This window comes from Felis catus, chromosome B4, assembly GCF_018350175.1.
Source record: "Felis catus isolate Fca126 chromosome B4, F.catus_Fca126_mat1.0, whole genome shotgun sequence".
In the NCBI taxonomy this organism is placed as follows: Eukaryota; Metazoa; Chordata; class Mammalia; order Carnivora; family Felidae; genus Felis; species Felis catus.
The window spans coordinates 54,996,658-55,013,358 of NC_058374.1; the positions used below are offsets into that span (position 1 = coordinate 54,996,658).

Sequence of the window (16,701 nt, forward strand, 5' to 3'; positions counted from 1 at the left end):
GTGTGCTCAGCACTACCTCTGATGAGGAGTAAGTCTGTCTAATAATGTGAGCTTAGGAAACCAATCGGGCTGTAGCTGAGTAATCATTTGTCTCTATGTCTTGATTATCACCAGGTTCTAAATAGAGGGGGGGGGAAATGGGGTATTATTTATTGGACCCCCTACAGCACCTACAATGGGCTGTAGTGAAAAGTGGGTGGGCTGTGCGTTCAGACCCCACACAGTAGAGAGACCTAGTGAAAAGAATAAAGGGCAGAAGAATCAGAAGAAGTCCTAGAATTTTTAAGTAAATGAAACTTTAGAAATTATCAGTCCTGACCTTTCATGTTACAGATAATTAAGCAGAGCAATAAAGGAACTGAGCAGCTTGCTCAAGGTCACATTGCTAGTTCTTGTTGGAAACACCACCAGAACCCAGGATACCTGGGTCTCAGCTGTGCACTTTCAGAGCAGGTGGACCAAAGCAGACAACAGTACAGAAATTTAAAGTTCAAGAATGCAGATAGCTCCTGGTAGAAGAACCAATTTCAGGGATATTCAGCATGGGGAGTGGGTTCAAAGCCAAAGTGCTTTGCACTCAGAGGAAAGCTCTGGCTCCAATCCACCTGTGCATGTCCTATTGCCCCCCCACCCCGCCCCTCACAGCCAAGGCTCAGGCTACACTGTATGCTCAGTGTGCTCTGAACATGGCTTCATTTTCCTGTGCTTTTCCAAGTGTTGTTCTCTCTGCCTATAATCTCTCTCTGCTGCCCTTGTGTGGGAAAAACCTAATCTGTCCTTGGAGAGAGCCAGCTCAAATGCCATTCCTCTACAAAGTCTTCTCTGATTTCAGAGAAATCACTGTGCCAGCCACAAATGATAATCCTGCACTCGATTTCCCAAGACATTTTATTTGTATATTACTTATGAAACAGTTTCTACTTTGTGTTACAGCTATGCTTTACCCCTTGGATTAGAAGACATGCTCAATAAGGGCAGGGGCCATATTTCACGTTTCTTGCACACATTCTGGTTTTTATAAATAATGCTGCAATAAACATAGGGGTGCATCTATCCTTTTGTTTTTAAAAATTTTTTTTAACATTTATTTATTTTTGAGAGACAGAAAGACACAGAGCGTGAGCAGGGGAGGGACAGAGAGAGGGGGAGACACAGAATCTGAAGCAGGCTCTAGGCTCTGAGCTGTCAGCACAGAGCCCAACGCGGGGCTCGAACTCACAAACTGCAAGATCATGACCTGAGCCGAAGTCGGTCGCCCAACCAACTGAGCCACCCAGGCACCTCTCCTTTTGAATTCATGTACCTAAAATGTTTTGGCACTGAAAAGGAAACCATCAATAAAACAAAAATGCTACCTACTGAATGGGAGAAGATATTTGTAAATGATACATCAAATAAGGGGTTAATAATCAAAATACATGAAGAACTGATACAACTCAACACCAGAAAAACAAATAATCCAATTAAAAATATGGTCAGATGACCTTAATATACATTTTCGTAAAGGGATATACAGATAGCCAATAGACACAGGGAAAGATACTCCCCCTCACTAATCATCAGGAAAATGTATATTAACACTACAGTAAGATATCACTTTATACCTGACAGAATGGATAAAATAAAAAAGACATGAAAAACAAATGTTGGCCAGATAATGGGAAAAAGGAACCCTCATGCACTATTGGTAGGAACGTAAATTGGGCAGCCACTATGGAAAGCAGTATGGAGGTTCCTCACAAAATTAAAAATAAACTACTAAGTAATCCAGTAATTCTGCTACTGCATATTTTTTAAGTAATCTCTGCACCCAAAGTGGGGCTCTAACTCACCACCCTTAGCTCAAGAGTCACATGCTCTACTGACTGAGCCAGGCAGGCATCCCACTGCCACTGGATATTTTGTCAAAGAAAACAAAAACATTTTCTCTAGTTTTTTAATAATATTTTTATAATTTTTTAATGTTTATTTATTTTTGAGAGAGAGACAGAGTGTGAGTGGGGAGGGGCAGAGAGAGAGAGAGACATAGAATCAGAGCAGGTTCCAAGCTGTGAGCTGTTAGCATAGAGCCCGATGCAGGGCTCAAACTCACAAACTATGAGATCGTGAACTGAGCTGAAGTCGGATGCTTAACCAACTGAGCCATCAAGGCACCCCATTTTTAATATTTTTAAAAGCCAGTGTGCCGCTACAGGCACAATTCAAAAGTAGATAAGTAAAAAATAAAAGTAATAACAGGTACTAGAACTACTGAGTTCAAAGTTTACAGCTTTGGCCCTAGTTTAAGTGCGGTTAGAGACCAGGCTATACCGGAACCCATAGCTGAAGTAGATAGCAAACCCAATCAGCATCCAGACACCAAATACCATCCAGGTGGCAGCTGACACCTGCATCATAAGGTAAACATTCATGAAGATGCTCAGTACTGGGAGGAGAGGCAGAGCAGAGACCTTAGAGTGAAGGGAACTGGAGCTCTGAGGCTGTCTCCAGATGACCCCAGTGACCCCAGTGATGAGCACCAGGAGCAGCACAACCACTGAAATCCACACTGGGTCTCCAGAAAGCAGAACTGGCCACTGGGCCAGCACCAGGCACAGAAGAATGAGCAGCATAACAAGCAGTAAGGAGCAAACATAGATAACTCGGCCAGAGAGTGGAGTGGGGGTGGGGCTGCCTGGAAAAAGTAGTCCCTGTAGAGTCAGCCTCCCTGCTGCAGGTCCATTCTCATCCTGCACCTCTGTTTCATTTTCATCATTCTGCATCTCAGGCTGATACCTGATGATGAGAACACAAATAGCAACCATGGAGTAAGATATCATGGACCCAATAAACATGAGGTCCACAACATCAGTGATTCCAAAGAAGAAGGTCATGATTGCTGCAATGATCATAAAGATTAAAAAAAACATTCTGATGATGATGTTCCTGGTAAGGATCCAGGCAATGACAGGGAACAGGAGGCCATCCTCTGCCATCTTGTGTAACAGCTGGTATATGGGGAAAATAAGTCCAAAGATACTTCCCAAAAAACTACAGAAAAATCCAAACACTAGAATATAGTAGGCAGGAGCCCAGTCAATAAAGAGAAATGCCTCGGGCAAGGTGCTCCCAGGTTGAAGCTGGTAGTAAGGCACCATAAGAGTAAGTGCTAAAGAGACACCAAAATACAGCACGAAGAGGATGAACAGTGAAATAACAATGCTCCTGGGGATGGAACGTTGGGGCTTCTGGGCTTCCTCAACTCTGGTAACAATTTTCTCAAAACCTATAAATGCATAGAAACAGGTAGCTGCTCCACGGAGAATCCCCTCGAAGCCAAAAGGCACAAATCCTCCAGCGCCCAGGGGGCCCAAGCTTGAGGTGTCATTGAGTCCAGCCTTTACGTAGTCCTCTTCTGTGAGCTTCCAGTTGTGCAGGTCCCCCTTAATGAAGCCAGCGATGATGACAAAACTGAGAACCAAAATTTTCACGAACATGACCACTTTGGCAAATGAGGAAGTTGAATCATACCAGAAATCCATGAAAAACCACAGAGCGAACATAAAAATGAAGCTTATATGGTCTTCTCTAAGGTAGTGGGAAACATGCGTTAAGATAAATTCTTGCAGTGTCACACGCAGTGACTCAAAAACTAAGAACAATACCTGGAAATAAATGACTGCATTAGCAACAAGGGAGAGGATGCGGTTCCAGCCAGTGATGAAAGCCCAAAGCTCACCTATAGTGACATGGCTGTAGAGATATGCAGAGCCAGAATGGGGAACCCGGGCAGTAATCTCTGCATAGCACAGCGCAGCCAACATTGAAGATAGGCCAGCAATCAAAACACAAATCACAAAGGATGGTCCTGCTTGATTGCTGACCACCTCACAAGCCAGGACATACACACCTACACCCAGTGTGCGGCCCACACCCAGGGTCACTAAATCCAGAGTGCTCAGTCTTCTCTCTGGGTCATCCTCAGCCACTGGTTCCTCCAGCATAGGTCTGCGTACCAGTTTTTGACCAAATGTACGAAATGTCTGACGCAGCATTCTAGCTGGAAATGAAGACTATTCCAGGATCAGAGAGCTTTAGCAAGTCCAGGACGCAGACTCTGGGACCTGGTTCAGTGAGGCTGAGTTTAGCCAAGTTGAGTTGCAGCTGCTGAGGTCCATTACTCAGGCTTCAAAGCTGCTGCTTTGTATTTCATCTAGTACTCGATAGCCCTTCATAATGCCTAAAGAAACAATAAATATTTACTGAACTGAGTTGGGGTTCAACCAACTAAAGAAAGCTCACAACCAAAGCTCAGAAGTCCCATGTAACCCATTGCAGCCCGAGCATCACAGAAACTGAAATCAAAGAAAATCATTAAAAAAAAAAAAAATCAACACTGCTTTCTCCTCAGAAAAGCATCAAATATCTCCCAACATTCTCCTTTTTACACACTACGTGACAAAAATCCCCTTTGGGTTTCATCTAACTCATGTAGTTTCATGGACCAATTAAGCTGTAGGACACAAAAGGGCATGAAATTCTTGTGCAATAATTTACACATGGGATGTTTGTGTGGTGCTTGAGCATAAGTTATGACACATTAATTCATGAACTAGCGGGCCTTGTTGCAGTTGCAGAACCATTTCTTAAGTATCATCTGAGTTTAAAATACAAATATTGGTCCCAGTGTCTTGAAACTCTTTGACATGAAATCAGTTCCCAAGGTCAGATGGCCACCTTTCTCCTCATTTTGCATCATCCATTTAGCTATACTGATGGCAAAAAATGTGCTGTCCAACCCTTCCCTTTACCCATCTAGGCCCACAGGGGGCTCTGTGAGAAGAGAGGAAGAGGGAGAAAGAGGCAGGGCCTTCATAACTAGCTGCAAGAATGACAGCAACAGGCTGTCTGGTGATGAAACACTAGAGTAACAGGTGCATAAGCCAACCAAGTGTCCATTACTAAGGGAGAAGAGTCAGGCCATTTTGTGAATTCTGACATTCAGTAAACCTCACCCAAAGCAACCAGGCAAAACTTAATATAATCCACAATTATGAGAGTGTGATGGGCAGGAAGGAAAGAAGTCACCTAGCTCAGCTGCTCACAACCAAAACAATTCCTTCTCTCTCCTCCTTCTCTGAGTTCCAGTAAAGAAGATGAGCTCACTTCTGCAGGAACTCTGCTCACTAGTCACGCTATGCTCTATAAACACCCTGGGCCATCTGTGATGTCAGCTGCTAGCCACCTCGAGACCCTGCCCTGCTCTGTGAGCTTATATTAAAACACTAACTTGTAACTCCCTCTTAATTTTCCACTATAGTTATTTTCCACTCACTCAAACCATGGTCTCAATATGCCAAAGATATTTTCTTAACAAAGGAACCCTACATGTGGTTCCTCCTTCCCCCTCCTCACTGCTGCTATTCAAACGGCTGCCTCCTGAATTGGAGCAAGACTTTGGTGAGCAATTCACAGCAATGCCCCAGAAATGAGTAGTGGAGAACAGAGAAAACAAAGTCATACAGCCCCCACTCTCCTCACTTCTCAGGCTTTGGTTTTGAGAGAATTTTAGGAAATGTTGCCAGAGGTTCTGAAGACAGAAAGATCATGTCAGAATTGAACAGTCTTCTGTACAGATTATCAAAAGAAATCCTAATGTTGTGGGTCAAAGCTTCTGTGTACAAATCTATCTAGACTCCTTATCAACCACCCACCAGTGGCAACCAGTTCCAAGGTTATGATTTACTAAGAAGCACACACATAGACAGTCAATACTTAACTCATGGAATCTTTCTACACTGTGAATGTCATTGATGTGCACCACCCCCCAACCCAGGCTTCAAACCCTTCAGTGTTTCCACTGCCCTCCCTGCTAAGTTCGTCCTTCAGCATCTGGCCTGTGCTAATTCCTCCAGGGTCATCCCCTGCCCACTCCCTGCTCCAGCTGCAAAATTCTACACTTACCCTGTTACCTGTCTCTAATGTCCTCTCGTCGCCTGCATTTAGCTAACCCCCACTTCTCTTTCAGTTCCAAGCTCAGACGTTGCTGCCTCAGGAAGCCTCCCCTGACATTTATGCTGCTCTTCCTGTGTGTTCTCATAGCACCCGGGCTTCCCCATGTGTCATTTATCCTAATGTATCAGAATTCCAGCTAATCTGCCTGTGTCTTCTATCAAAGTGTTAGTTAGATGCTCAATAAATACGTGTTCAATGAATACACAAACTGAGAATAGAAAACTGAAAGAGAACATAATCCAGAATTCCTAGCTAATTGACTTTGAGATACATGCTTTGCAGCCAAACAATATTTATAATCCTGATTTAGGTAAAAATATAAATTGTATTACCTTCCTTGTAGAAGGCAAAGAAAATGAAAGTGTGAAGGAAAAGGAAACTGATGAACCTTGCCTACACATCGTTCATGGCTGGTATAAGCCACACAGGGTGACAAAGAATTGTCAATTTTTTTTTGAAGGCATCATGCTCGGCCCTGTAACCTAGGCAGGATATTCTAAGGCAGAGGCTCTCACTTTGGGGGACAGAGACAGGGATGACGAAGACTGGGAAATATTTTCATACTTCATATCCATTCGTTCTGGAGATTCTTATCCACTAGCCCTATCCTTCCCATGGCTGCTCAAAACCACCTCAAATGACAAGAAATTGTCCTCATATCAAAGAGAAGAGATTACAAAAGCTTCCTTCACAGGAAAGCAGCACAGTTTAGCAGATAGGAGTAAGGCTCTGCTGATACATGGTTCAGGTTCAAATCAAAACTCAACCTTATACCAGCTACTCTGGACAAATTAGTTATCCTTTTGCTGCTTTGGTTTCAATAGCAGTCAAATGAGGGTAAAATTTCCTCAAGGGTAATTATGAGGCATAAGAGAAATGATGCCTATAGAGTAATTAGCACAGTGCCTAGCAAACAATATATAATTAATATAATCTACCTAACGTTTATTATTGAAACCTGATGCAAACTGCCAAACTTTGAAAATCAGTTAGTCTTTATAAATGTCCGGCCCCAAAATCATCCACTAAAATTCAAACTTGTTAGCTCGCTCTCGTGAGACAATGAAAACAGCTTTATTCCATATATTTTCCCTTGAAAGCTAAGTACCCTAATTAAACACCCTCTACATGGTGCCAAACACTTGGAGGTCCTAGGCTTACTGGGTTAGTCCAGGCATCAAAAAAAAAAAAAAAAAAAGTAAGCCTCAAACATCACCCCCATCATCATCATCATAAATATTTTTCCCTATGGATGTCTCATCTTATTCCTAGAAGGGGAAGTGCTGGGTACTGTAGTGCTAAGAGCAACGGGCATTATGTCAGAAATTTTGGATTTGAGCCTTGCCTCTTCCACTTCACTATATAAACCAGGGTTATTTGCTTGATCTCTCTAAGCCTAAGGTTTCCTCCACCACAGGAACCTCACTTCACTTCCCTTACAGGATCAACATAAGAATTTGATGAGAAGATACAAAATATCACCACTGCTGGTAGGAGTATAACTGGGGTCATCATCCTAAAGCACAGTCTTAGTGGAATTAACAGTGCACACACCCTCCCTCCCCACAATCCCTCTCTGAGATATACACCACAAGGAAACTCTCTCCTGAGTCCGTAAGGAGGCTCATTATGAGCGAGTTCATCACAGGATTGTTTCTGAATTTGGAGCTATGCCAGTCTCTGTTACTAGAGGTATGTACAGGTAAACTGTGCCATATGTACATAGCGAAATATTACACAGCAGTCAGAAAAAAAGTAGATTAAAGGTAACAACATGGGTAGATTTCAGAAACAATGTTAAGTAGCAAAAGTAGAAGGAGGATGAGGTATACAACACAATCACATTTATATATATTTATAAAACACCCACAAAGTGCTGTGTATTTGTCAAGGATAGACACATACCTGTTAAAAATGTACGTCACTCCTCTGATAAAATCTTCCACTGGTTTCTCTTTTCATTCAGAGGAGAAGCCAAAGTCTGCATTTACAATGGCCTACAAAGCCCTACAGTATTTGTCAGTGACCCACCTACTACCCAGCCTCAGTTTCTCCCTCTTCCCACTTATTTTTCTCTAGCCTCCTAACCATTCTGGACTCTTAACATACCAGGCAAGACCCGACCCCTCAGGGCCTTTGTACTTGCTGTCCCTATGACCATACCACTTCGAACCCAGATAGCCCCATGGTTGCCCACTTCACTAAATTTGGTAAAATAGCACATGTGTAGCACAGCCTTCCTTAAGCACCACATATAAAACTACAATCTTCTCCTAACCACCCAGCCATACCTTATCCCCCTGCCCTCATTTTCCTCATAGCACTTGTCATTATTCAAGGTACTATGTGTTGTACTTAATTGTCTATTATTTGCCTCACACTAAAAGATGTAATTTCCATGGGAGCAGGGCATTTTCACTGTTTGGCTCTTGGCTATATTCCCCACATTACAACTGTGTATTTGTAGAATGGATGAATGTATCCAATACACATATAGAGCATGGATTGGAAGAGCATTTGCTAAATACACTAAAGCAGGTGCCTCCAGTGAGGAGGGGAAATGAGAACAGAGATCAGGATGAAAGGGTAAAATAAAATGCATTGCATGCAAAGGGGTCTGACAGGAAGCAATGATGCTAACAGTCCATGGCTGAGGGAGGGGTTGACTCCACTCTGCGCACTTCAGATTCAACAAGGAATTGCATGAGATAATGTTGTGGGAGTTAAGTTGAAGGGTAACTGGATCCTGTAATTGTTAGGACATGGAGAACACAGAGAAGGAATACCTGCTAGAAAGAGGGTGGAGAACAAGGGAAGATGGGCACTCCTCCTACCAGTTCCTTCTGTACCCATTTCCCTTTTCCCAATTCCTCTTTCTCCTTCACTCCTTCAACTGCCTCTGGAGGCTCCTTACTGGGCACTAAGGATGCTTGTACCACGTTTCTCCCACTGGGAAACAGTCCCCAGCACCTCCCTCCCAACAGACACAAGAGTTGTTCTGAACATTTGTTGAGTCACAGAGCTCTCTGAGTTTGGTTGCCTCAAAAAATTCCCTACACTCTCCTGAAGTCCATCCATGGACCCTGAGCAGGAATCCCAGAGGAGGACCATGTGAATGGCAGGGTCGGAGATGGGTAATGGTTTGATCATTTCTGTTTACTTCAACTGTGTGTGCAGGGTGGTTCTTGTGCTCTTTCCAATTTTACTGAAGATGAGGGAGAGTGGGCTACAGACAGAGTATGCAGCTACCAGAGAAGCAGCCCAAGGAACAAAGCATCTAGTAATTAAATAATCATATTTCATTACTCTAACACAAGCTGGCACAAGAACAATAAATGAGCAAGCTTGTCGAAGAGAAAGCAAAGCCATTATTGGGAATCCTGAGAGACCCTACCACAATTCCAGCTTATAACAATACAGAAACATCACCCTCAAATGCTATTTTCAGGACTGCCCTTTCTCCACGTGGTAATCTACAATTGCTCCAATAGTTTATATTCAGTCCAGACTCTCTGACCAACCTGTCAGAGCCCCGCCCAAATTCTCTCCCTACCCTCAGGCCCATCACCTCCTTCCTGATTCAGCTCCTCACATCCTGACTTACCTTTCCTGGGATGAGCCTTTGGCCTGAGTAAGTGCCTGCCCTGCCAGGGATGCCCTCCTCACTCTTTTCTGTCCAGTCTTGATGCTCTAGGTCTTCTCAGTACTATTGTACAATGTTTCCCCTGGTGATTAGGAAGCCTTTCCTAATCCATCCTGACAGGTCCCCATTTCCAACTTCCCTCCAATTCCCATCAGTACTTACAGTCCACCCTGATGCTCAGCTAAAACTAATTTTCCCTTTCTGCCTGCTAGTGTCCTGAGTGTGTCACTTAAATTCCTTCATAATCTAAAAGCTTCTGGAGGTCAGGGCCAGGATCTATATATCTCGTCTTTCTGGATTCCACACTCCCACCTCCAACCCTCACTACCCAGGACAAGGATCTACACATAATTGTACGAAGCAATGATAAGAAGCATTTAGGACAGAGAAAATGAATTTATAGATGTATTGATCGACTACTATATCCTGAGATTCCTAGAGGAAATTTGTTTTGTTTTTTGTTTGTTTGTTTGTTTGGGATTGTGTTTTCATTTTTGAGAGAGACAGGGTCAAACAGGGGTGTAAACTGGAGTTAGAACATGCACAATCATGTATTTCAAGCACATTTCCAGAGTCATTGAGGGCCTTGACTCTGTGAATCTGTTTCATTAAGAAACAGTCTCTCTGAAAGGAGGTGCTTGATTCAGAGGAGGTGGTGAAAGAAATGGAGAGAAAGGCCAGGGAACATGAAGCCAGCTTGTATGAATTCCATAATGCCCTCAACTCCCCCTTCCCTCTCACTCCTCCATGTGTTTCTTTCAGTCTCTGAGCTCCTTCCAAACTCCAAAACCAAAGTTCAGCTCAAGGCTCCCAGAACAACTCCTGTAAAGTCCAACAATCCACCCATTAAATTTCAGGCTGCCTTCCTCTCATAGCCGGCCCCAACCACTCCTCTTTGTCCTGGAGGTCATTGTGTTTACTCCTCTGTCTCTAAGAGTGGCACTGCCCTCACTCTGGACATTTCCTTTTCAAAGCATTTTCCAAGGCAGTAAGTTCTACTGGCTCCCCTGGTTGAGTGTTAACACTCTTGCCAATCAGGAAGTTGGCCTAGTGGCTTCTACTGAATTGCATCAAAGAGAGTTTGGCTACCAGCTGCTTTGCTAGAAGTTTGATAAGGACTTGAGAGGAAGGCTAAGGAGGCTGTTAAATGATTATTTCACTTCTCAAAGTGTCAGAGAAGTGAATTTAAATACAACATCTGCAGAGATCATATCAATCCTCCGTATCCAAGCATAGATCCTTTCTAACCTCACAGTATATGAAAACTCTTTGTCCTTAAAATTTCTGGACAATGAAGACTCTGGAGCCAATCAAACAAGTGGTCCCAACACTCAAGTATAAAGCTTTTTAGAAAGCTGGGCTTACCCAGAGTTTCTCAATTCCTAACTCAAGCAGCCCTGAAACTGAAGTACGGGGCAATCATGAATACAGGAGTAGAAACTTTGAGTTCAGGGCAAGAATTTTAAGTAATAGTAAGTGTCATGTACATGTACACCAACGTGTCCCAAGGTGAAATAGTTCACAAGGCATATGAAAAGGCAAACAGAACAAAAGCCACCGTGAACAGTGGGGCTGAGTTTCATATCCAAGGTAGAAGAAATTAGTTTACAAAATCAATGAAAAATGGAATCTTCCCAATTTCTCCTTCTGTTTGGCCTTCTCTTCAAGTCTGTGTCCAATCATGGTCTTTCCTTTATCTGCTCAACTAATATACTGATTCTCATTTATTCAGCACTGTAGATAAAGCATAAAAAGCACAGAAATATCTCCACACAAGTTGGTTACATCCTGTAGTTGAAAGCAAACAATAAACAAATAAGTAATATGGATATATATTGTGTTGGATTTGCAATCAGCACTGCAGAGAAAAGGGAAGCAAGAAAATGTTAGGATGTGCTCAGAGTGGGTGTTGTGATTATAAAATGGGTGATCCAAGAGAGCCTCACCTTCACACTGTTGTGCAACTGTCACCACCATCCGTGCCCAGAAATTGTTCATCTTCCTCAGGTGAAACTCTGCATCCAATAAACAGTAACTCTCCATTCTCCCCTCCCTGTAGCCCCTGGCACCAACATTCAACTTTCTCTCTCTGAGTTTGACTACTATAGATACATCATATAAGTGGAATCACACAATATTGTCCTTTTGCAAACAGCTTTTCTCACTTAGCATATATCTTCAAGGTTCATCCGTGTTGGAACATATGTCAGAATGGCTTTCCTCTTTAAGGCTGAATGATACTACATTGTGTATATCCCATATCTTGTTCATGTGTCCATGCACTGATGGATATGCCTTTTAGCTGTTATGAATAATGTTGTAATAAATATGTGTATTTTATACATGTACATATAATACATATGTAATAAAAGTCTTTCTGAGTCCCTCCCTTCAATTCTGTGGGAATTGTTGCAACCACTTGCAACATAGCATGATCACCACCCACTCCTAGGGTGAAGAGGCTCCATAGGTTGCCTCATGACATATGGCCCATCTCATTTTCCTTCTCTGTGGGTCTTTACAGATGTCCTGGGTTATCCTTAAGCTTTAACCCATTTATCATAAAAAGGGGACTAAGATATAGGAGAAGGCTGCTCTTCCCCATTCCTTGAGTAGAAAAATAATAGTCCTAAGTGGCAGTGAAAATCTTATTTCATTCATTTATTTGTTCAGTGAATAAATATTCAGAACCTAAACAGACTCTAAACAAGGGGAGAGCAAAGGCTGCAACTCCACAGCTCGATACCTGGTGGTGCTCTGGTGGGAAGGGAGAATCCCCAGAAGCAGAGTGGGGTCCAGAAGGTTCTTGGGCCACATGGGGAAAAGTGGTTCCACTGCTGGAAGGACATTTGGTAGAGTCTGTTGAAGCCACCTGGTCCCAGCAGACCCCAGAAGGCGGCCACATTTGCTGGTGCTGGAACAAGGTCATCAAGGGTGAAACCTGGTGCCAGATGTATGTTGTGATTTCCCATAATCCCTGAAACACTGCTGCTACACTATCTTGCAAACTTTTCTGGGGCAGGCTGGCAGCTGGCTGCAATCTCGGGGCGCCTGCAACAGCAGGGTCCAGCAAGCGTTCCTGGGTGCAGCCAACATTCAGCCACTGCTCATTCAGCCATTGCTCGGTGAGACCCTCCCCCAGAGGGGCAGAAGGGGTCAAAGCCCCAGTCCTTCAAAAGTAAGGGGCCGGGGAAAACAGCCACATGTGAGACAAAACTCGGGAGAGAGGTACTGCCTGGGGCCTGGTCACGGACAGTGAAAAAGCGGGGAGTGGACAAAAGCTGAAGACAGAGGACAGGTGCATGATGCTGATCCAGGAAAAGAGAGTTCCAAAACCAGAGACTGGGTAGCTGGATGGTGCCATTTTCACTGCTCCCATGCATGCACATACACACCTAAGAGTGCTGCAACACCCCACCCCAGTAGACTAGCAGCGCCGTCTAGTGGAGATCAGAGCTGTTACACTGAGCCCTGCCCAACTGAGACAACTTTGCTCTTCAAGAACACAAGTCTCACAGCCTGCTTAGTTTATGGACTATAAAATGCTACATAGTCTGACTTCTAGGGGAAAACGAAGTAATTTCAGTCCTACTTCAATCTATTAGCAGATCCATCTGTTCAATTATCTTTCTTATTTTTTTTCTTCCTTTTTTCACTTCTTTTCTTTTTCTTGAATACACAAATGAAAACAATAATTTTTTTTCAATTTTTATTAAAAATATTTTTCTTTAATTTTATTACTATATTTTTTAATTTTGTGTAAATTTATCTCATGTTCTATTTTACTTCCATCATTTCATTTTAGTCTACCTCAGTGTATTCACCTTTTCAAATTTTCAAACTATTTCCTTTTTTTCTTCTTTTTCTTTTTTCTTTTTCCTTTCTTTTCTTTTTCTTGATTGCAGAAAGAGAAAAGCTTCATTTTTACTTTCAATTTCTACTAAAAATATTTTTCTTTAATTTTCTTGCTACATTTTTGGATTTTATGTATATTTTTTTCAAATTCTGAGAAGCTGAGGTTTTAAATGGATCCTAAGGAGGACAGAAGTTGCTCTCACTGCTCAAATCTTGATCTCAGTCCCTTGTATCCATAGCACATCCCCAAAAGCAGAACTTAAAACCTCAGACAATGGCAAAAAGAGATAGATCTCAGGAAGACTTTTCCAGCCTTAAGGAGGTCGTGAGTGCCTCCAGAAACCAGGAGATATGGGGAAAAGATGTGATTAGACTGCCAAACATCTCTTCTCCTCTTGTAGGCAATTTGTACCAGAGGGTAAGGGGTGCTGTGCTGCCCCTGGAAATGAGGGGAACATTCTCAGCAGCCACCTGCAAAGGGCTCAGAGGCCACAAGAGGGCAGCAGAGAATAGCTCCCCTTGTAGAGCCAGCCAGGACCCAGAGTGCTGAGATAAGGCTGGGCTGCCCAGACTGGGGGAGTCTTTGGCTCCAGCAGGAACCCATGAATTTCCCAATTCTGGAACCCCCATGCAGCTTTTGCCCATGGCATTCCTCATTTTCTTTGAACCCTGAAATGCCATCACCCACTGCAGCCCCCTTCCCTTTTCTGGTCCCAGAACTGGGGCTACTGGCCCAGAAGGGCTGTGTGGTTTTTCATACAGCCGGGGACATCCGAGCATGGAGGTGACACTTCACAGGGTCCCAGCTGATACCTAGAGCCAGAAATGGAACCACATTTTCTTGCTTCTCATTCCAGGGGTCTTCCCATCTGTTCTGACTGTTGCACCTAAAGAAAAGCACACTTCATAGGCCCCAGTGGGAAGCCTGCTCACAAACCGTGGTTTAAAAAACCCATCAAAGCTGCACCCTTCCCCATGTGATACATGTTCACATACATGACGGTACACACAGGACTGTTAACCACAGAGCACAGACACGTACACCATAAACACCATGCACTGCACACCGTCATCCTCTGCACTTACACCCCTCTGCCCTTCAGAGTCCCACAGCCCCTGCCCCTCTCCCCCTACTTCCTGAGCTGGAAGAGCAATGTCCCTTTATTCATCATTTTCTCTTTGTCCTGTTTTCCCAGAGGCTCCTCAAAGCTGCAGACAGGGAAGCACTTTCCAATTCTAAAATTCTAATAATTTTGTCCCTGTTTGACACAGCACAGCTTGGAGTAACAGGGGAAACAGAAGGGAAACAGAGGGGAAACCAGTGGTTTCTGAACTCCATTATCTCAATCTGCCCTGTTGATCATGGTCTTCCTACCCAGGAAACGTCTGACCCATCCACGAACCACTAGACTTATCCTCACATCCTCTCAGCGTCCCTACACTCTGGATCCATGTCCCTTACAAAGAGACCACTTCCATAATTTGGGGGCAGGGTGCTGGGCTCCATTTCACAAACTCAACCTGGTTTTATAGGCACAAAGTGCAACAAGAGGATTTAAGTTAGACTCAGTAGAACTTCCCAGCACAAGGGGTCTGAAAAACCTCAGCTTGTGTGAAATTCACTAGGAATGTAGGAATGGCTTTACCAGAGGCCTCCAAGAGACAAGGACATGGTTTGGGCCTGTCTGGCTAGTACTGACAGAGACAGAAGTTTTCGCTGTGATTGTGGTCATCCCAGCCTCAGGAGGTGGCACACAAAGACTTCTGGGGACTCTAAGGCCTCGGGCAGAATGGGTGGAGCCTGGAATTAGGAACTGCAGCCTGGCTAGATCTTTCCCAAATCCTGATGGGGGTGGAGTTGGGGGACACAGTAGGCCTGAACCCTCCACTGTCTGGCCCTCCATGTTCAGAGCAGGACATCCAAGCTCTTCCAACGCAAACCCTGACTGAAGGCCTTAGGACCAAGTCTCCACCCACCCTCAGACCCAGGACCCATATGACATCCCCCTGTGCCTGGCAGGGCAGAGACACCCACTGCTCAGGCCACCCAACCCCCACACCCCAAGCACAGACAGCCTTTCTATTCTGTCCTCCCAACTCACCCCACCCCATAACACAGCCTGAATCCTGCTACAAATGTGCACAAATCAAAGACATCTTCAGCTATGAGTCTTCAGGCTCTCCTTGGACAGGACACACATATACACATGTGTGGGAAAATAGGTTCTACCTACACAAATGGGTTAGAAAAAAGCTTAGGGCAGAAAGCTGCCACCATGGGGCACATGCACACAATGTTACTTAGAAAGATATTGTAATGGGATCACAAGTAACTTGTTTTATCACCTGCAGGAAATTACTTTCCATCTGATGCCAATATACTAATGTACTTTGATCGCAAACTCCACTTGCCCCCCAGACACTTTGCTTCTTGCACACACAAGTTAATGATTACTATCTGATTGTTTTCTTCATGTTCACCACATGTGTAAGATCTTGAGCACTCAATAAGTACGGAGACAAAATCCCTGTTCAGGGCTCTTGTCTCATCCAGGACATTAGCCTCTCTTGTATTCAAGTCTGCATCCACGCTCTCTTGCTGGACAAGAGAGAACTCCAGACTCATAGTCTGTGACAGATGGGGACCCCGATGTGATGAGAAGAAAAGCCTATGTGACAAGAGGTCAATGTGGCTATAAAGTGATGTGTACTCAAGGACTGCAGAATGCCACGGAATGACTAGAGCTCTAAAAGAAAAAGTGCATGGGACTTTAATCTCTCCTGACGAGGTAAGAGAAAAGCGAAACTATATTAAGATTTGCTGATGTGGAACTTTTGAGAGAATTTATGGGAAACTCCCTATCCCCAGGACAGAACAGTACACTCATATACCGCTCCTTAAATTATTAATGATTATCCAGCAACACTCCTCTTGATTTTCCAAGCAAGGAACCTTTGACCTAGACATCTGGGAATGAATAGGTAAAACAATAAAACCATGCCATATGGAAGGCACCAATGTTCCACCTGAGGTCATTCTTACATGGCCTATTGGCCTACGGTCATTCTCCCCCTGAGTGCGAATAATGTTTGTGAAGATATAGACCCACCCAAAGTAAATAAAAATTTTTCCAAGAAACCTAAGCCTCCTTATTGTCAGCCAGCACCTTTGGCATCCCTACATCCAGACAACGCTGACTATCCCCTTT

The 16,701-nt window shown here is 43.8% G+C and overlaps 1 protein-coding gene across 1 annotated transcript in view; it reads right to left on the reverse strand.

Annotated features, from left to right (window-relative positions):
- Positions 1-2,063: 2,063 nt before the first annotated feature.
- The window catches only part of LOC101094936 (cationic amino acid transporter 3-like), a 33,551-nt gene continuing 18,913 nt past the window's right edge, over positions 2,064-16,701 (reverse strand). Inside the window, exon 2 of the mRNA XM_045061525.1 lies at positions 2,064-4,219. Coding sequence (XP_044917460.1) covers positions 2,283-4,034 — 1,752 coding nt within the window. The 5' untranslated portion in view covers positions 4,035-4,219 and the 3' untranslated portion in view covers positions 2,064-2,282. The remainder of the gene's footprint in view (positions 4,220-16,701) is intronic.